The following is a 20,961-nucleotide window of genomic DNA, read 5'->3' as shown; positions in this document are numbered from 1 at the left end:
ATTTGCCAAATACATGGACCTTTGATCGTCTTTCTCCACTTAAGAATTTACTTTATTAACACGGTCTGGCCCGGCTTTTGTTGTTTCCTCCATACGCCTGTCGGTATGCCCCCTCCCTTCTTTCACTTGGCCTGTCTCATGGTGTGTAAGCACAAGCCAATCCCTCTGAGATGCTTTTCTCGCCTGCATTTCCAGGTCCCAGCGTGAGCCACCCGCCTTTGGTGGTGAGCCATGTGCAAAGCCGCGTTTAGTAACTTGATCAAGGGACCGAGGTACAGTCCTCTGAAGCAAAGAGCATTAGAGGCGTGAAGAAATGACTCTGGCAAGTCAACAGCTTTGATATGTAAAAACCTGCATCTGTTGGCTGGCAGAGGCGACGCCAGGAGGAGAGGTAGAGGGAATGGAAGACGTTTGCCTTTAGAGTCGACGCTCTAATAGAATTGCAAACGCCAAATCCCAAGCTGTGACACCCTAATGTTCTTAGTCAAACTGACTTGGCATGGTCCAGGGACTTGAGAGAGAGGAAGTGAAGAAGCAAAAAGAAATGGAAAACGAAGAGGTATAGAGTGGTCTTCTGTCCTAGATACCACTGTCTGTCAGAGTGAGTTATCAAGTTCTACTTCGGCCCAGATGCACAGGAATCTTTTATACAGGCTTCCCTTCTGTTGCTCCTTGCGTTGCCCATGACACCTGCCTGATGCAACCGTGCAGTAGTCCCCTTGAGCAAGCACCTGACTATCTGACACACATCAAAAAGACACAGTGGGATAAAGAAGTTACAGCCTGGGCAAAAGTAATGAGCAGAATTACACGATTATTGTTTTTAATTAATTTTCCTTTCTGCATCAAGAAGGGCTGCAATGCCGGCCCCTGAGGCCCACTCTAATGTGAATCATTTTAGAGCGACTCACATTAGCCTAACACCAACTTAACACCAGCAGATTAATCTTTTACATTACAGCAGTGCTCACACCACGCATTTGGGGATGAAATTTTAATAACCCTTTTTGTGGAACAATATTGAATTGATCAGGCGCATCGAATCCGCACCAGAAAAGGTCAGTGAATATGTAGGTTGTAAACAGAAGCCTGTGCACGGCTTTGACAGAATAATTTATAACTTGGTTACTGAGTGAGCTAAACCTATTAGTGGATCACCAGGCCACTCGTCACGCTAAAAAATCTACATTGATTATCATTAATTGTATATTTAGGTTCATAAATTATCCCTATGTTTTAATAACAATATGCTAATGCAGATGGTGCGCAAGTTCATTTTTTGATTGCAGCGGCTGTAGCATGAGGGAAGTAAGGCGTACTGATGCAGAGAAGCGTCCCCTACATTATTCAACACAGAGGCTCATTATAAATCAGGGTTATCATTTTATATTCCATATATATCTGTTTGACTTCCTAATGAATGCTTTTTTGCTCCATCAAGACTTCATATTGAAGCATGCTATACTACAAAGGTTATTCTCCCACAAGAACGCTTTTCGTTGCATCTGAGCCCAAGGCTTTTGTTTTGCTTTTATACGCCCATGTACAGCTGCTGAAGTTGTATAAAATGTCACATTTTTCTGAATTGAACGCTGGTATGTCACATGTAAGTTCAAACAATAAATGTAGGGAGGTATCTACTCCACTACTGTAAGTAAATATTCTGCTTTTAACATCGCAAACATCTATATCAATGAAGGATAACAATACATTTTAACCTTTCTGGAAACTGGCTCCTTACAAAAAATGGTGTTTGAACAGATTCAGCAACTTTTTTTTCCACTCTGGCCTTAACGGAGACATGTGAAGCCTGCAGTGCTTTAATGTTGTTCTGGGTTCTTTCGTGACCTCCTGGATGAGTTGTTGATGTGCTCTTGGAGTAATTTTGGTAGGCTGGTCACTCCTGGGAAGTTTCACCACTATTCGAAGTTTTTCTCAATTTGTGGATAATGGCTCTCGCTGTGGTTCACTGGAGTTCCAAAGTCTTAGAAATGCTTTGTAACCTTTTCCAGACTGATGGCTGTCAGTGACTTTGTTTCTCAGGTGATCCTTTAGGTCATAGCACGATGTGTTGCTTTTTGAGCTCTTTTCGCCTGCTTCACTTTGTCAGACAGGTTCTATTTGAGTAATTTCTTTATTCAACAGGTCTGCCAGTAATCAAGCCTGAGCATGTTTAGTGAAACTGAATTCAGCTTTTCATAAAATGTGGTTACAGTTACTTCATGTTTTAACAACAGGGGCAATTACTTTTTCACAAAGGGCGAGGTAAGTCTGGATAACATTTAACCTTTAATTGAAGAAATCAGCATTTAAAAACTGCATTTTGAATTTACTTGGGTTATCTTTGTCTAATATCTAAAATTTGTGTGGTGATCTGAAACATGGTGTGTTTGTATGACAAATATGAAAAACTAGGAAATCAAGTAAAGGGGCAAACACTTTTTTACACCACGCTATATGTACCTCAGTAGCAGAGAGGGCACTCTGCATTTTAACATTTTTCCCTATTTTTGATCTCGCATAATGTAGATTTCCACAACTTTTTTTCACTGACTTTGGTCAACCTATCAAGACTGAGAAGCAACAGCTCCTTTTTTATTGGGGGTAAAATCATGAAACGTTGAGTTTTGGTGATGGTCTTAACTATTTTTACATTGAACACCCGAGAATTAGATGTTAGTATGCAGATACAAATCAGATAATACCAACATAACTGTGGTTTTATCTCAGGTTAATAGTGCAGTGAAAATTAACACTATACACCATTCACTTTAGCAACCAAGTCAATATCTTTTTACCTTTCCTGTACTGAAAACCATTTTTTTATTTGTTTGTGCTGGTCATTCATTATTGGAGAATCCATAATGTTTTTAATATCTACTTTTTGGGGGGAGGAACTTAGACTAATAATGTCACAGATTTTGTCTGGGGCATTCCTTATGCTGCCTTTTTTTTTTTTCTTTGAAGTACATTTTTAAAACTCACGTTGCCTCATTTAATTAAAATTTTGAATGAAAGATTTGTAATTGTATCATTGTATGGGTACTTTAACTTTATGTAAAATGGCTGCCCTGAGGAATTACTGTCAGACAAGAAAATAGATGAAAGAAAAATAGGGACCAAATAAACGTCTGACACTTCCCCACTCAAAACAGGCAGAAGAAAAATGGAATCCATTTTGATTGAAGCTCAAGTTTATTGTTAACCAGTCAAGCGGACACTATTTCAGAAACGTAGGTGGACACAATACACCTCAGCTTTCCATGCACAAAACAAACATGCACACCCCTTCCTCTCGGTACACGTGAGTCTTTATTCAGGCCTCCTCCCTGTAGATGTCCGTGCTCATGGACCATGGGGACAAGACCTGAGCGCTCCTAAATGTTGTTTTTCTCCACATTACTGTCAAGGTACCCACTAGTGACTGATGATGGATTGCACTTCAGCTAGCGCTCAGGGTTTTCCCCGAGCCTGCGACTTACTGCAACTCTGAGCACACGTCACCCTCACTGCTACGCTAACCATGGCGAGCACTGCTCAGGGAATATCACAAAGGACCTTTCTGCTCCTTTCTCCTCGAGTTCGCCGGGCAGCTGTTTCACAGGAAATGCACAGGGGGTGATGAGGCATGTGCCCTTGTTTAAAGGATGTTTTGGTTATATAAGAGATTTTCCCTTTTCTTTTTTCTTTATTTGCTGCATCTTCATTTGTCTCTCTGTGTGAGTGGAACTGCACTTACTGCAATTTGGTCTAGTGCCACTCAGGGAGGCTGCGGAGCTAACTGTGATTCACTGCACCACACAAACCTACAATTTTAATGTGATAAGTAGAATTCCAGACCTTTTTTGGAGTCAGAGATAAGCCTTTTGGGTTTGGGTAAAAGCCCAGGCAATGCTCAATTGAAGAAGGAACTGATTGCTGTTTCATTCAGAGGTGGTGAAAACCACTTTACTCTCCGTGAACAAAATCAGGTGAAGGAGACAAACTTGTATCTCTATTTCCATTAAGTCCAAACCTCTTGAAAGATCTGTGTTTACTCTTCCCATCACCTAGTGTTATGAGGTTTTTTTGGTTATTTTTACATTTCAGCCACTCATTATCTGATCTAATGGTGTGTCATTAATCATTGTGGCTCATGAGTGAATAGCAGGATGCTGTGTGTTGAGAGATAATTAGCACTGAGGGCAAGAATGGAAAATCCCACTTTGGACCGTTTTATGCCAGTGTATTATTTTGCATTCACTATGATGTTTACATCCCACGTTTCCCTGTACACTTGACTGGCCTCGTAGACGTGCCCCTGCTCTAAGATCCTGGGGTGAAGCAAACTCAATTAAGTGCAAAAGTGGAGAAAAAAAGGTTCTGCTGAAAACACATTCAACGTTCAAACCGTCAAAATAAAGCCTCAGAATTTTGCGAATCCTATGAAAAAAAAAATGGCTGATTAAGGTTGTGGATAATGACGTTAATACTGTTATCAAATTATATCCTGTAAATTTTAATACACTGTTCATTTAATTGCATTCCCCTATCAAATATGGAAGGCTCAGTAATTAGATTATATTACCGAGTGTGAATAATGTCGAAGATTATGCTGCAGATTACAGTTTCAATCAGGTAATCAGTGATCTGTAACAGACTACATTTTGAAAAACAGCAAACCTTGGCTATAGCTACCGCCTCTCCTTTACTCCATCAGGAATTATGCAAATTTCAGGCAATTAAGGGGCTCCATGTCATTCTGTCTCTGCTCCTCCAGATTCTTGTTGTTTTTCAAGCCCCGTCGTGACTTTTGTCAAGCATCTGTATGAGCGTGTTAGGAGCAGAGACGCTTAAAATGGGGAAATTATTCATAACCTTTTCAGTGCTTCCACACACAAGTGCTTACACCCATTTTGTTCATCCAAAAAACCCTCCACACGTGTCACCGTGCACACAGTCTGGCAAAACATTTGCAAAACATCACCCACACATATTAAACTTTTGCAGATTCAAGTTCGGGGTTGCAGCAAGGTCGTTTAGCTCCTGACTTCGCTTACTGAAACGTGGCTAAATTATTTACCACTGTGTACTCTGTGTTGGGGGGGATGAGGTAAAGCTGGTTTTTGTTTCAAAAGTTGTCCCAGTCGTTTTGCAAAATTGATCTTCTGGCAGCTATTACCGGTCTCTCCACAATTGTTTTCATTTTTCATCTGTTGGTGAAGTGTATTGAATTTGCAGTTTAGTTTGTTTTCTACAGTTTGCTTCAATATCACCTTTTTCTCTCTCTCTGCGCTCCTTCACTTGCTACATTCATATTATAATACCTGGGGTTTTTTTCTAATTAAAAAAAAAACATCTTTTCAGCTTTGTCATTTGTAGATCCTCAGTGAACATCAACTACATCGCTTGAAATCATTGTGCACGTGTTTTTACATTTTAATAAATGTCCTTGTTTGTGTTTTTAAATATGCAAGGTTATATTCATGTCATATGTATCACCTTTTCTTTATTCCAGGTGTTTGTCCTTGCTCTCACTTTGGTGCCCTAACCTCACTCTTCTTGTCTTTATTCATCCAAAGTATTTTTCTTTTCTATTTTTTTTTTTCCATCCTTGACACACTTTTCTGTCCTTGTCAAATATCTGTGAACTCTCCTGAGCTTTTGTGTCTCCTGCTCAGACCCTCCAACAGTGGAGCCTGTTTTCATGGAGATGCGTCAGGGTCTTGGAAGGCCTGTAGTGATGACCTGCAGAGTGCTGCGAGCCCACCCCTCCCGTGTGTTGCGCTTCGAGTGGCTTCTCTCTAACCGGCTGCTCCACGCGGGAGCTTTTGACACCCAGCGAGATGAGACAGAGTACACCATCCGCAGCCTAAATCGTGATGGCTGGGGCGAGTACACCTGTAATGTCATCAATGAGGCTGGAGCAGGCAAATGCACTTTCCAGGTTACAGGTAAAAAAAAAAGTTTCCATTTCATTTCATATTTCCTTTTTTATTCTTCTAGAATCTTTTTCCGCTTGGTTTAGTTACTTTTCCTCTTTATGTTAGCTTTTCTACATTTGTTTGACACATGGTGAACGAACAATGATTTGTCACTGTGTCTAATATTGTTAGTATAGTTCCAGTACAAAATGTATACTGCATGCTTATCTGTGTAATGCATACTTTTACAGGGTAGCATTTTCTGAAATAGAAATTTACAACATTTGGCTCTGATGAATTAAACAGAAACTCATATTAACTACTTCCATTCGCAGTCCAGCCAGAACCAGATAGATGTAAAACACAAATTCAGAAATTCCTTTAAAAAAGTGCCATAGTTGCTGCTTCTTTATGTAACTAGAATAGAAGTAGTTGGTAAGCAGTTGGAGAGCAATTTAGAGACAGGTTCCTTCACACCAGGCGACCTGTGCAAAGATGTTGTTATTAAAAACTCAATGCAATCGGTGGGCAATGTCCACCAGTTGCATGGAGATTGCCATACTATTTTTAGTTTCGTGTGACCGAGCCATAACGTGGCATTACAATTAGTTTAGAAGCCGTGGATAAAAATTCTTGGTGGTCTTTTCCTTCCATTGTAGTCAAAGTGGAAACTTTTGAGTGTGGGTTTTTAACAGGTAATTTTGTCAGTGTTTTTTTTTTTTTACCTTTTCCCAGCATGTAGTCACACTTAAATAGTAAGCAGGAGTATGCAATGTGAGAAACAGCACAAGTCATTTTCAAAATGAAGACCCCTCACTTCACACAGAGGTAGACTTTTATTTCAGCTGAATAACTGCTATTGCCAGCAGATTGCATCAACTGTAGCTGGATAGCCACAGCTACTTTAGCTTCCTGACATGTACGAAAATGCTAGATGTCATTTTAATATTCCAGGCAAATATGGGCTATATATGCTAAACGGCTGAAGATTAATTCTTTTTGTTGGGATTTCAAGGAGTATGTTTCAATTTTAACATTACAAGGGGAAAAAAAGGTTTTTAGTTTTAGGATGCATATAAATGTGATCAAATCTCAGAGGAATACTGGTTAGAATTAGATACAAATCCAAGAGTTTCAGAAAACCTAAGTAAACAAAAAACTAACCTTTTATTAAGTTGTTTGTAGAAGTTGAAGGTATTTTTTTAAGATCCAGAAGGAACCAAACTGCAAAGCTAAAACCTCCAGGAATTAACAGGCTAGACACTAAGGAGGAGCATAGCGATGGTACACAGATACAGTGACAAAGACAAAAGAGAGCCAGGGCTGTATATTCTCACAAAGAGACACCAAGGGCCAATCAAGGGAAGTGAATACAGCTGTGTAAACCCAGACACAGGTGTACACAATCAAGACAATCAACAGATAGAAAGTATAATTCAAAAGAAGGCACAAGAGAGCAAGTAACAAAAAAATAAATAAACAGAAAATTCAGTCCACATGATACACAGAACATTGCAGATGCTAGAAGAGTAAACCAATATACAAAGAAAACACAAGTAATGAAAGGTAAATAACAATCTCTATAAATACTAACCAATAACTATCATTTTAAAAACAAAAGAAAAAACCCTCAAAATACTGGAGTAATTTATGTTAACAAACAGGAATCAAAGCACAACCTTACATTAGTCAAAAACAAGGAGCAATAATGAAGCCCAACCAATAACAGCAAATCATAAACAAACTGAAATCCTACACTACTGCAGTTTAAATGATGTTGCTGAGCTAAAGATTTCCCTCATCTGAAGCAAGAGGATGTAGCTGACATTAAGCTACTCTTTCCACACCTGCTTTCTTTGCCAGAAGTATTCACTCGTCTGCCTTTACATGCATATGAATCTACCCTTTGTAGATATAACACCTTCATCTATCTGGAAAGGCTTTCCACAAGCTTTAGGGGTGTGTTTGTGAGAATTTTTTAACCATTATTCTAGAAGTGCATTTGTGAGGTCAGACACTGATGCTGGATCAGAAGGTAAGGCTCACAGTCTCCACTCTAATTTGTCCCAAAAGTTGTTAATCAGTTTGAGCTCAATACTCTGTGCAGGCCAGTCAAGTTCTTCCACACCAGTGAAGTTCTTCCACACTTATCCATGTCTTTAAGAACCTTTCTTTGTGTACTCATGTTGGAACAGTAAGGGGTGCGCAAGGAAATTTCACAACTGTATTTGTTGTGCATGTGGCATCCCATCGAAACTACGCTAGAATTCGCTGAGTGACCTGAGAGCGACCCACTTTTTCACAAATATTTTTAGAACCAGTTTGCTAGCCATTTGATTTTATACACCAGTAGCCATGCAGGAACAACTGAATTCAATTATTTAAATAGGTGAATGAATACTTTTGGAAATACAGTATAGTATCACATGCTAGTTAGCCAGTAAAGTTGGCTAATAGCAGCAGTGTTAAAGTTTGTCTTTCTCGTGGCTAAAAAGAACAAGATTATTGCCCAGCTCTGTATCCCAGAAATATTTTTTTACTAGGAGCCCTCCTGCTTACTGTTTCAACATGTAGAGAAATTTCAAGCTACACAGACCTCAAATGACCAGCGCTATAGTTGCTAAACTAGGAGTAGCTAAGCTAGGAGCGATTTTGTGTTTGTTTGTTTTTTGTTTTTTCTTTTGTTTCTTTTTTAATGGTCATTTATCTTAAGTTACTTACTTCCACTCTTTCTCTCTCACAGAAACATAACTCCATACTGGTATTAGTGCTATAAGCCTGTCACTGTGTTTGATCCAGATAGCTGCATTTAATAACAGTCATTTAGCCTTTATTCTTTTACCATACGTTGGCATGTCAACAGAAGATTTTTTTAGTACGCTATTCAATTGATAATTAAAGGGTTGTTTTGACAGATGCAATTGGCTGAACAAAAAGCTTAGAAGGCCTTGTCTCATATTGTTTTGGGGTGTGTGTCTGCCTCTTTATATGATAGACAATTTATATAAAGAAGACTAAAGGGAAAGATAAATCATAGATTGCTGATCTGAATTAGGCATGTCCATTATGTCAGGTCTTTCTTTTACCTTCTTTCATCTGTTTTTGTTACATTATTTCCCTCCATTGTGAGATCCATATGATCGTCTCCCAGTCTTTTGTTATGACAGGACAAAATTAGTTTGGCTACACTGAGAGTCCTCAGGAACTTTGGCCAAGGTTTCAATCCCCCAGACCTCCTATTAGAGACAGGAGCTGCAGGGTCACAGGAGGAGTATTTGTCACTTTGATCCTCTGGCACTTAGGTCGCTCTTCTCTTTGATAGTGTCTATTTCTCTCTATCTCTTTCTGCGTTCTAATCATACCTTGGCTGCACTTGATTTTTTTTATAGCCTTTAGTTCTCTCTGTGTCCATTTTCTTTTCCACATTCTTCATCTTTCTCATTTTCAAACCCCACTCTCTCATCCTCCTTTCCAGCTTGACACCCCCCCCCCCCCCCCCCCCCCCCCCACACACACACACACACACACAGTGCGTGCCATAAATCCCCTTCCTGGGGAAACAGGTAGAACAGAGAGACAGAAGCAGCTAGTTCCCTCCAGCCATTTGTTTTTCTCAGCAGGGCTGGGGTTTTGCCTTCTATTGCTCATGCTCCCTCCCTCTTCCTACTTCCACTCCCTTTCATCCTCTATCCCTCCTTCCCTCCCTCGCCCTCTATTGCTCCATTCCTCCCGCCCAGTGCTCCAGATTCCCACCATCTGGACTCAGTGGTTGCCAAAGGTATGGAGGCTCTTTTAGTAACTCCCTGAGTACAGGAGTATGGTGCAGAAAATCCACTTTGGTTCATTGCATCATCTATGAAACCTGCCATGCCTCAGTCTCCTAATTCCAGCTCTCGATAGTTAAAATTTTTAATTTTATTCTAAAACTAAAATGCCATGAAATCAGGCAATACCCTGCAGTAGAAGAAGTGCATATCATCTCCCGTCTGCGACTTGTAAGACTGTTTCTCGACAAGACTTGCAAAATATTGGTGTAGCTCATGTAATTAGATGGCACCTCGGTTTAAACTCACTTTACCAAGACAGGTAGACAAGCCAGTAGACGTTCTCCCATCGCTCTATGTCTGACGTCTTCTCAGGCTGTGCTAGCGTGTGAAAAGTATGATTTGGGAGTTTTGGCCCACAGTCCTTGGATTTCGGATTCAGTCAACATGTGAGCAGCATACATGTTACCATGCCGACAGACACATGCAAACACACCATAGTTAGGCAGCAGGCCATTATTAGCCCATAAATTCTGTCGCCTGGAAAAGTGTATTGTGCCAAAGGAGAGTGTGTGTGCATATGCATGGATGCCCATGTGCCAAGCCATGGGGACATCTGTGGGAACAGTGAGTTGGCTCTAATGGCCAAGTTGGCCATTAAATTGTGCCTGGGGAGAGACCCCTCAGAGGAATGTAATGTGCACCACTGAGCTTTGGCTCGGGCTCTCTGTCGTGGGAACCCTGAGTTGTTAGCAAATGCTCAAATCACGCTCCTCAGAATAGATAGCAAGTAAATGTTCACTGATCATAGAGTTTCGAGTAAAGATGCACATGGCTCCTGTGACATTACTGTTGGTGTGGAAAGTCCTGCTGTAAATTCTCAAACAGAGAATTTCTCCGCCATAAGCATTGCATCAACTCGACTTGACAAGCCAGATCTGATACTCAGATCAAGGGATGCTGCATACTTATAGACCTTCTGTTTTGTTTTTTTTTGTTTTGTTTTTTTTTTTTGGAGGGGGGGGGTGTTTTTTCTAACATAGGCTGACCATAATAAACAAAATAAGCATTGCTCTGTATTCATTAAGGTGTGAAACTAGCATTCCAGTCTAATACATCCTCAGGAAAGTGTTTAGTTTGGTCACAAAGGGAGTCATGATCTGTTTTCCTGCGTAATTACAACTGGACTTCTTTTTGCAACCACAGGAGTCTCCCCCTACTGGCCAGTAAAAGGAATGTAGGTTTAAGACTCTTTTGTATTAGCTTAACTTTTCAGGCATAAAGGTGTGCCCATCTTTAATGTGATCTGTGACAGTATCTGAGTGAAACACTGACAAGCTTGGTATTTAGAAAAATATTATAGCAGTTAATTCACTTATTTTATTGTAGAGTTTACAAAGACAGAACAATGGTCAATGTTTTGTTTATAATAGTTTTAATAAATGTAAAACTACAGTTTCTACATATCCTTCAGTAGTGCCCAGATTGTGCATTTCTTTCAAAGGCCATGCCTCCAGTTTGTATTGGCATATTTTTAAGACTCAGTCTAGAAAAAAAGTTTAACCTGATGATTATCATTGATCATTATTTGAGCCTTTTTACTTATGGGGGAAGAGCAGGGTGCTGCAGCATTAAGAAAGAAATCTGGGATATTTTTAAAGCCTATAGTGCTTTTAAAGGAGGGCAATTGAGGTCTGCTACTTGTTTTCAGGATTTAAGATACATAGAAAGTTTTATTTAGTCAAGGGGAAAATCTATCAAGAGTAGCATTTATTTATTATAGTCATATGATATGAAATATATGATGATAATGAATCTTTTTACCTAAAATCTTCCAATGCTTCCTTCAGAGCCATACAAAACTTTATACAGCTAATTTCACAGGCATGACTGATCTAATCTTTAAGTGTAAAATGACTGGAGAGTTCCAACATATGTCCAATCTCTGCACAGGCAACAAAGTCTGCATAAAATTGCCCAGCACGTGTCTTTTCTCTCCATTGACCAGTACAAACAATGCAAACTGCAGTACTATAATTTTGTTGGATTTCCGAAATTTACAAAGAAAAAACAAGCAGTGTTTCTCATTTCTCTGCCGCCTTCCTGCTTAAGCCCCATTTCTGGCAGCCAGTTGTAAATTAGAAGAGAGGAACAATTAAATTCTCAGGGACAATGTTCAGATAGACATTGTCTGCATTGTGTGAGTGTGCCTGTGAAATGAATTCAGATTCCACATAATGCTGTGCTTGTATGGTTCCAGTATCCTTTTTTTCAGTCATTGTTCCTAATGCTGCAGAAACTGTGTGCCAATAGTGCAAAAGTTAGCTGCAGTGCGATTTGCTGTCATAAGAAAATGTTTTTCCTTTTATTGTGAAACACTTATTCTCACATTTTTTGTCTGTTTTGGAGTGCATTTTCTGCATTCAGGCTATTTTCATATTTTATTTTTTTTGATCTATCATCTGTTTTCAGTAATGTTTATTTCATTTTTATTTATTCAGCTTTTCTTTTTGAGATGTGTCTTAAACAGGCCCCTTGGGCCTCCTGCTAAGTTACTATCTGGTGCTTTTGTGTGATATTTTTGTCTCTTTTATTTTTTATGTTTTTAAATAAAAGCAAAAGCTAAATTGATTTTGCTTTCAAACCTGCACTCTTCTCTGAGTCAGGGATTTATAAACCTTATCATCTTTGGTCTCCAGCACAGATTTGTGCCTTACCTTTGGTGGTTTTAAGTAACTCGTCTGCCTGCCTTTTAAAGTCTGTGCCCAGTTCACCTGGCTTGAACTGCAACCCTGCAGTACATGGAGAATGAGTCTGAATAGTTCATGCAGCTCAAGGAGACATGCTGACACTGATGGATCCTGTTGGTCATAATGCCTAACAGTATATAGTCAGAGTGAAAAGCATCTGAATAATGTTATCTGTGATCAGACTGAAAGTCTGTCAGGCTTGAAGGACAGATGCACACTCTAGAGCAGCCTTCAATTTACACGGACCAAGAAGGATGAAATCGGAAGTCACTGGGCTTTTTAATATCAGCAACGATTAAAACGTTTATCCTTTTTTGTACTGAACTGATTAGTCGAGGAGGAAGGAAGACTGTAAATGTAGAAGTGACTCATTGCGAGTTCTGTGCTGTTTCCCTTAAGGAAAAAAAGACACATAGAGATTTGTTTTGCGTTCCCATAAGGGCACCACGTGATTACCGCTGCCCTATAATACCTTTGTCTGTTAGCAGTTCCTGCTTTGGTGTTATTTGTTTGTCTCGGCCAGCTGTGCATCCATATGTAAGCCTACTTCCTGCCAAATAAAAAGAAAAGCAAAAAAAGCCCAGAATCATATAGGAATTGCTTAGCATATGACTGCACTCCTAAAGATGAAAACATGTTCATAAACCCTTAAAAAGTAAAAAGGAAGTCTGCAAACAAGGTCAACTTCTTGCCTGAAGGCTTTCACTGAGCTGTATGAATCATTGCATTGGTTATGCTGTTATAAACAGGATTTTAAAAAATCAATTAAGCCCTCTGTACTTTATGTTTGATGTCTCCCACCCAGGGTTATCTGTTTCAGGCTGTGTAAGTGGGTTAGGTAATGTGCTTCACCACACATAACATATTATTAGGAGCAAAGGCCATGTTGCTTCATTACACTGTATATTTGAATAAAAGGCAATAATTTGCCGTGCGAGTCTGTGATATTTGTCTGTAAGAAATGTACTTTGAGAAAAAAAAATGTTCCCCAAAATAAGATTAATGAATGCGGCGCATCAGTATAAAGACTTCCGTGTCAAACTTCTAAGAAAAGTATGAAAAGAGTCTTTTCATGTTTTGTTTTTCTGTTTTGTTTTGGGGCTTTTTCTGAAACAGGGTCTGTGTGGAAATCTTTAAGCTAATTTACTGATCCAGACAACAATGTGAGTGAGTTTAATTAACATTCCCTGCCTGCTCTCTACTGCAAATTGCAGCCTTTTTCTTTTTCCTTATCGGCTTTACTGTACTGTATATGCTGCATGACTAAGTCTGACATTATCTGTCAGGCGGGTTTATGTAACATTAGCTGTACAATATGCTGTAAACACAGCTGGCTCTATACGGCAAAACAGTGCCAAGCAAAGTGCAGACGGTAATTATCCTTGTTTTTTTATTTATTTATTTATTTATTTTAGTTGGGAAATGTGTTTTGCTGGTTTCATTAGTATCTCAGCGAGACACGAGGCAGTTTGTGAGATAGTGTCATCTGTTATAACAGACAGGTTTACCTTGCAGTAGACTGCTGATGAACTTTTGAGACATATTCCACAGCTCAACATAAAACAGATAAAACCTAGAAAAAAAGTACTGCGTAATTTTCTCTCTTTCGCTGTACTTGTCTGTACTAGTTTCTCACTCACAATGGTTTTATTTTATCAGGCTGATGAATGTGCATTGTTTTCCTTCCGATCAGAATATTGCATTTTAAATAGCTTTATCCATGAAAAAGGCCACGTCATCTGTAGTATGCTGCCTAGAGCACCATTAACCTGATTTATTATCTAGACCAAAGAACCAAACACACTGCTTGTGCTGTGCTGATTTTGGCTTTTTATACTGGACGATTATGAGAATTGATCAAACCAGTCAGACGATGAATGAAACCACGAGTCTTGTTTTGTGTTTTTGTTTTTTTGTCTTACATGTGCAGTTTCCCCACTTCTGGCTGAGATTTGAGTGATTAAAGCCTAAGTGAATGTGTTTAAACCTCAGCTCTGATGCAGCGCAATCAAAGAAATTATGAAATTGTTCCATAAATGTACGTAAATATTCAGTAGATTTTGTTTGAGGCCAGTATGCGCAGCTACTTTTTGCCATTTTGCTCTAATGAGAACTGATGCTGAGGATTATACAGCTGTGAGTGAACAATGGCTTTTATTTGGTCTCACTGCAACTTTAGTTAGTACTAGAATATTCTGCAAACCTTTGAGATCAAATTTCTTTCTACCAAACTACATAAAAGTGAATTTGATGAATTCAAGTTACCTGCTGTTTAGCAGGAAACCCTGTTATTAAGCACATGCCTATTAAGCTGCACTTAAACAGCATTTGGTGATGTCTTTACAGCAACAGAAGAACTGGCATGTGTACACAACATTATAACAAAATGCCACCCAGTACAACAATATGCTTCAGTGTTGTGTCATTTAGAGCAATCAGCTGTCAAGTTTCTACTGACTCTCTCTGAATACCAGTATCTTACTGGATGAAGTGGTTCAAGGGTCTGTCACACTAAGGAGGCCACAGGGAAGGACTCAGGAGCAAATAATGCTATTATAATTCGTCAGTGACATAAACTAACTTGACAGGTTTATCCAATTGCCTGACATTCATAAACTGCTTGCTAAATCTTCACACAGGTTCATAAAATCCCAGCGCCGCTTTTGTTTGAGCTAACAATGGCAGCTCTGCTGTCTTTTCCATGGTTATTAAAAATCATCTGCCTTGGGTATTGTCATCCCTCAATAAACAAGCCCAAGAAGCAGAGGGACAAACACAACAACGTGTCATTGAGGTGAATTACTATTCTTTGCCTGGAAGGTCATCCTGTAAGCTTGTTTCTGGATCTTGATTAAAATGCCGTGTTCTGCCAGTTCCTTCTCGAGCTGTCAGAAATCAGCTTTCCTACTGTGACCGGAAAGCTGAAAAGTTGAAAGATTCATTTAGTTTGTGCCACATGTGGGCATAAAATTAATTCTCACAAAGTTAACTATGTTATTAGAAGAAAAGGCAGGTGAGAATCACTCAAACCAGGAGTATGGCGTAATGTAAAAAAAAAAATATATATATATACAGTATATATATATATATATATATATATATATATATATATATATATATATATATATATATATACACACACACACAGAGTGTTGGGGAGTAAAGGAATACATGTACCGCCGTTACGTATTTAAAATACAAAATATAAGTAACTGTATTCCATTACAGTTACCATTTTAAAAGGCGGTATTCAGAATACAGTTACTTTGTTGAAATGAATGGATTACACGGCGGTATTTTCCTATTTCATAAGGCTATGAACTCTATATTTTTGGTGTCCACGCCGATGGAAACCCAGCCCATGTCACCTCTACTTGCGGCGTGAAGAAATATTTTTAAATTTTTTTAAAAATTATTCACAAAAATGATTTAATATGAAGGCAATAGGCAGAGTGTTACAGGCATAGCCCTAAAGAATGTAGCCTCATGGGCAGTGGAGTCCGTGTCTGTGAGTGCGAGGGAAGGAGAAAAAGAGTCGAAAAGTAAGAGATGTCACAGACCAGAAACGGGAGATGGAAGAATGTAAATATATATATATATATATATATATATATATATATATATATATATATATATATATATATATATATATATATACAAAGTTGACCCAGACAACAAAAGTAAAGCTAGTTTTCGGCTACGAGCCCGACACGGAGCCCGACGTATCCCATATGGAAAAGATATATATAAATCTTATAAAGTTTGTATCTGTCTTGTGTGAAACTTGTATGAAAAGCATACAAGAGTGAAAACACATATAAGATCCCTTGAAAAATTATATAATGAAACTTGTATGTTTTGGATACTTACTAAAACAATATATGAAAGTAATGAGAAAGTGGCCACTTTCATGAGTAAATCATGTAAGTTTTTACTATTTCTTTTCCATATGGGATTAGACAGAGGTCTCTTTACGGTTTTATGCCTTTATGGTTCGGAGCCGCGGACCTGTTTTATATTCGCGCGGAATAGTTTTCTATATGAGATCGCTGCAAAAAGTGCAGCCTTACCTAATGTCCACCTACTGTTACTCATTTATATTAAGATTTAAAAATCTAGTTGGTATGGCGAATAACCTTTAGTAAAAGTAATAAATCACATAGCAATAGGACATTCATGTAGTTGTAAAAAGCATGATAATATATTAAGTAATCCAAAGTATTCAGAATACGTTACTCTCATTGAGTAACGTAACAGAATACTTACAAAATACATTTTGGGGCATGTATTCTGTAATCTGTAGTGGAATACATTTTAAAAGTAACCTTCCCAACGCTGTGATAACTGCCTTTGTTATCCTACGTCAATTACTTTTGGCTTAAAGGAAGTCCAAGGGCCATATTTGCTAAACAAGAAAAATAAACAGAGGTATTCTGATGGCGGTGGAAAGTTGTGTAGGTGATCTGTTAACAATGCATTCATTTATAGATTTATAGACTGCAAAGCAGCCAGCTCATCGCAGTAATTACAGACGCAATCTACCAAGAGCAGCTCAAATTAGTAGGGTAAAAATGAGCATCAAATACATATTAATTCTTCCTCTGCTGCCTCTTGTTGATTTCAATTGCCCTGCTGTTTCCAGACAGAAACATATGCATAAAAGCTGCCCTTACACTGCACTAGTTTTGTTAGTACATTGCTCAGTTCCTCATCAGGTCTGCTCATTTCTGACCTGCTAATTTGAGCTGCTCTTTGTAGAATGCTGGTCATTACTGAAATGAACCGTCTGTTTGATTAGAAATTAGCACATTGTTCGTGTTTTTTTTAGACTGATTTGACCTGTTTATTAAATCTGGACTGGAAAAATTGTCCGTTTACAAGACGAGGAGGTGACAGTTGTCACAGAAATAAGAATTTTATACACTTAAAAATTGAATTAGTTCCCAGAATTGAAAAAAAAATGCAAACTTGATTCCTTAGAAAAACAAAGTACAGCTTACTTAAGATAACAAAGTTAGGGAAACGTATTTATTGTGATAGTTACACGTGATTAAACGCACCCTTGATTCCCAAAGGTTTGATGTCTCGTTATGACTAGATCTGTTTTGTGATAAATATGGTCATTATTTTTAATTATTTCTCTCTCTAGGGAAAGCCTACCCCCCGGAGTTCTACTATGATACCTACAACCCTCTGTGGCAGAACAGGCCAAGGGTCTATGGCTTCAAGCTACAGTGGACCCAGATGAACCCAAATGCTGTGGACCGTATTGTTGCCTACAGACTAGGCATCAGACAGGTAAGACTGCTATGAGGTGCCTGCTCATTTGCATTCCTATTGTTCAGTCTTCTATTCTCTGTGAGCTACTATCACAGCCAGAAGAGCCACTACATGAGTCTTAAAGTCATGAAATGTTGGCATCTGGTACAGTAACTTGTCACGGGTATTGGTCAGCCTCTTTCCAACCCTTCATACATAAATTAGAGTCATCCCACACGACAGGCATGTAAAAGCCTTTCTTATTGGCAAATTAAACACACGATGGAAGCTTTTGCACAGCGTGCTCGCACTTGCGTGTTGTACCCGATTGATAGAGCCAAACCTCATATCTGTCTTATTGTGTAGTTTTTCAGGACGTGAATGAGCCTTCGTGCGCCGAGCAGGAATCACTGAGAACCTGTCAGGGGCAGTCAGCTCAACATGGTCTGTGGTTTCCATGAATTGTTTCTGTTTTTGCTTTCCATCAGAAGAGTGAAAGGGGTCCCCGCAGCTAGAAGTAGCGAGCATAGCTCCTATTTTTTGCTTTTTTTGTGTTCCTTTTTCCTGCCTCTCAAGTAAGCTCCACACATGACAGGCAGGCGGCATTGATGGATGGCGTGGTTACATTTTCTCTTTTGGCAATCAATGAGCACCTTCCACTCTCTGCTCTTCTTTCTCTGTCTTGTCCCCCACCTCCATGGCGATGCACATTTGATCTTGCTTTTTTCTCTTTTTTTAATTTAGAGCAGCAGGTGCAGCACCACACATTTTTGAAATGTTGAACTTGCCGCAGAATTTCACGTTGCCTTTGCTGCATGGAGGCGCATCTGCAACCATGTTAAAAACAATTAAAAAAAAAAAAAAATTTAAGATGAAGAAATGTGGCGCATGCTTGAGTGAAATCCGTCTAATTTCTGCTCCGAATTAGGGAGCACACCCTGACAGTTGTGTTTGTAATGAATAATATAATTTAGTGTTTGTCTCACTCTACACCCTCAAGGAATTGACGCTTGAGAACACATTTCAGACCTGTTATGTTTGTGTAGCGCAGTGATTTTTCTGTCAACTATCTCAGTTGGTCTGTTTGGTAATAAATTATGTCGTGCTTGCCGAGCCTGTGTACTTGCCAGGAAAACCTGAAAACCTGCCAGGAATATACATTTGCTTTTCCTATTTTCAGCTGGTCCTGTGCACATTTGTAACGATTGTAAAGTCTGCACCTGTGCTAGAATGGACCAAATGCAATTTTAAAATCACATTAGCATTTCAATCTAATGTGCATTTCTTTATTTAAGAAGAACAAGTGAGAGAGCATCACCACCCAAGTCTGTTTTAGAAGAAGATCTGTGTTTGGGCGAATTAATTTCTTTCCACCTTCTTGCTTTGATATCTGGGGGACCATTATCTGCTTGCTCCGAGGTAAAACGGCCAATCTTCCTTTGTCTTAGATGAGAATCAGAGTCAGAGAATCTTTACTGAAGGGAAAATTCTGACTTTTTCCTGTGGCATTTGCCATATAGTGTACTATCTATGGTCTTTGCCTTTGCTAGTGATTTAGGACAATAATGACATTTTTTTTATTGCCTTGTGGTGAAGAAAAGTTGAAATCCAGAAGAGGCAGAGGCAGCATGCAAAGAGGAAATGAAAAAGAAGAAGTGAGGAGGAGGAGTGGCTCTTTTTCTAAATTGGAAAAAAAAAGAAAGATACCTTTTGAAAAAAGGGAAAAAATGGTGCAGTAAAGAAAGCATTGGCACACGGACTACACCGCTTCATTCTATTTATAGAACCAGCAGCAGCTCCCCTGCCATTCCTTGAGAATCATTATCATTTTCTCTCAGTTTTGAACTGGTAGACCTTATGCCTCTGTAATGGACTGCTCCGTCTTATCGCCCAGTGCCCTCATGAGAGACGGTCCGACTGAAGGGGAGGGAAATGGAAATGACTCCAAAGCTGAAAGGCATGCACCGGTCAGAATCACAAAACACAAATCGCTGCACCTGTCAAGGAACCAGTGTTATATCTGCCTTGTTTTGATACTCTTGCGGCTTCAAGCCCTTCTAGTCTGTCCAGAACCTTGATTGCCTGTTTCCATTCCTAAGATAACTTTTTTTTTAGCTCATGTATTGCCATCTTGCGGCTCCCTTTTTTCCCTTTTCTGCCTCTACTCCTCCTTTTTTTTTTTTTTTTTTTTTTTTACATCTTTTTCAATTGATCTGACAAGTCAGATTGTGCAAGCAGATCAATAGAAGTCATACTAACTACATGTGAGTAATCTGCAGTAGATCAGCTTGTCTAACGTTATGTCAGCAGTTGGTTATTCTGGAATTTGTCTTCAAGTCTATTAGTATCGCTTTGATCAGCTTTATTTTTATTTTTTATTTTTTTAAGTTCCTATAAATCCCCTCCTGAACCGCAGCCACAGTGAAAGGAAATTAAATCAATACGGCTCTCTACATCTGTGGGGAAAATGTGGAGATTGAAAGCTAATGGGATGTAAACAGAAGCCTTAATTGAGTGCAAATGTGTGGATTCAGTGAACATTAATGGGAATCAAAACAATGGGGCTGAATCCATAAGCCTGTAAGTATGTGCATGTGTCAAAGTGTCTGAAAAGTTGAATGTTTTTCTGTTTTTTTCCAGTCAGCATTTAGAGTTTGATTTGATTTGCATATTTAAGCACTGTTGGTTTTTAATAAGGGGGGGGGAGACCTTTATAAAGCAGCTCTAGCCAAGACCAATATTAAAAGCCATGCACACACACACACACACACACACACACACACACACACACACACACACAGAAATGTGTATATTTAATTTTATTCAGTATTATACAGCCACCTGAACATAAGCACATAATGCCACGGGCATTTGTGAACAACAGTGAGATAAGGTACATGAAATGTTTCATTTTTGGTGCTTACTGGTTAAATCGGGTATTAAAAATAAAATTTTTAATATTTATATTTAAATGTATGAATTTTTGAGCAAACTGGATGAACATCAAGTCTCATATTCATGTTTTAGCCACAGCTTTTGAACATAATAAACATCTGATCTATTTCCAAAAATTCATTAAAAATTACTTTTAAATAATTGTTTCTTTAGATAGATAGATAGATAGATAGATAGATAGAGAACTTGGCTGCAGTTCAGGGCCAAACATAAAAGCCTATTTAGTAATGTACTTCATCACCAGTGGGCATGTGCAAATTACTACAGCAACATAATGCATGCAGTACATAATACAGGTTTACATAAAGTTACGTGAAAAAGAGCATTTTC

General features: G+C 38.8%; 1 protein-coding gene across 2 annotated transcripts in view; it reads left to right on the top strand.

Annotated features, from left to right (window-relative positions):
- Positions 1 to 20,961, top strand: part of LOC146616880 (MAM domain-containing glycosylphosphatidylinositol anchor protein 2) — a 190,249-nt gene that overhangs the window by 141,880 nt on the left and 27,408 nt on the right. For both annotated transcript variants that reach the window (XM_085372252.1, XM_085372251.1), the window contains exons 10-11: positions 5,661 to 5,933; positions 17,567 to 17,715. In XM_085372252.1, the coding sequence (XP_085228378.1) occupies positions 5,661 to 5,933; positions 17,567 to 17,715 (422 nt within the window). The remainder of the gene's footprint in view (positions 1 to 5,660; positions 5,934 to 17,566; positions 17,716 to 20,961) is intronic.

This window comes from Diplotaxodon limnothrissa, linkage group LG15, assembly GCF_057381915.1.
Source record: "Diplotaxodon limnothrissa isolate DT_005_m linkage group LG15, D_limnothrissa_male_GT1.1, whole genome shotgun sequence".
Taxonomy (NCBI): Eukaryota; Metazoa; Chordata; class Actinopteri; order Cichliformes; family Cichlidae; genus Diplotaxodon; species Diplotaxodon limnothrissa.
The sequence above is the reverse complement of the archived record's forward strand: the minus strand, read 5'-3'. Positions and strand labels throughout refer to the sequence as shown.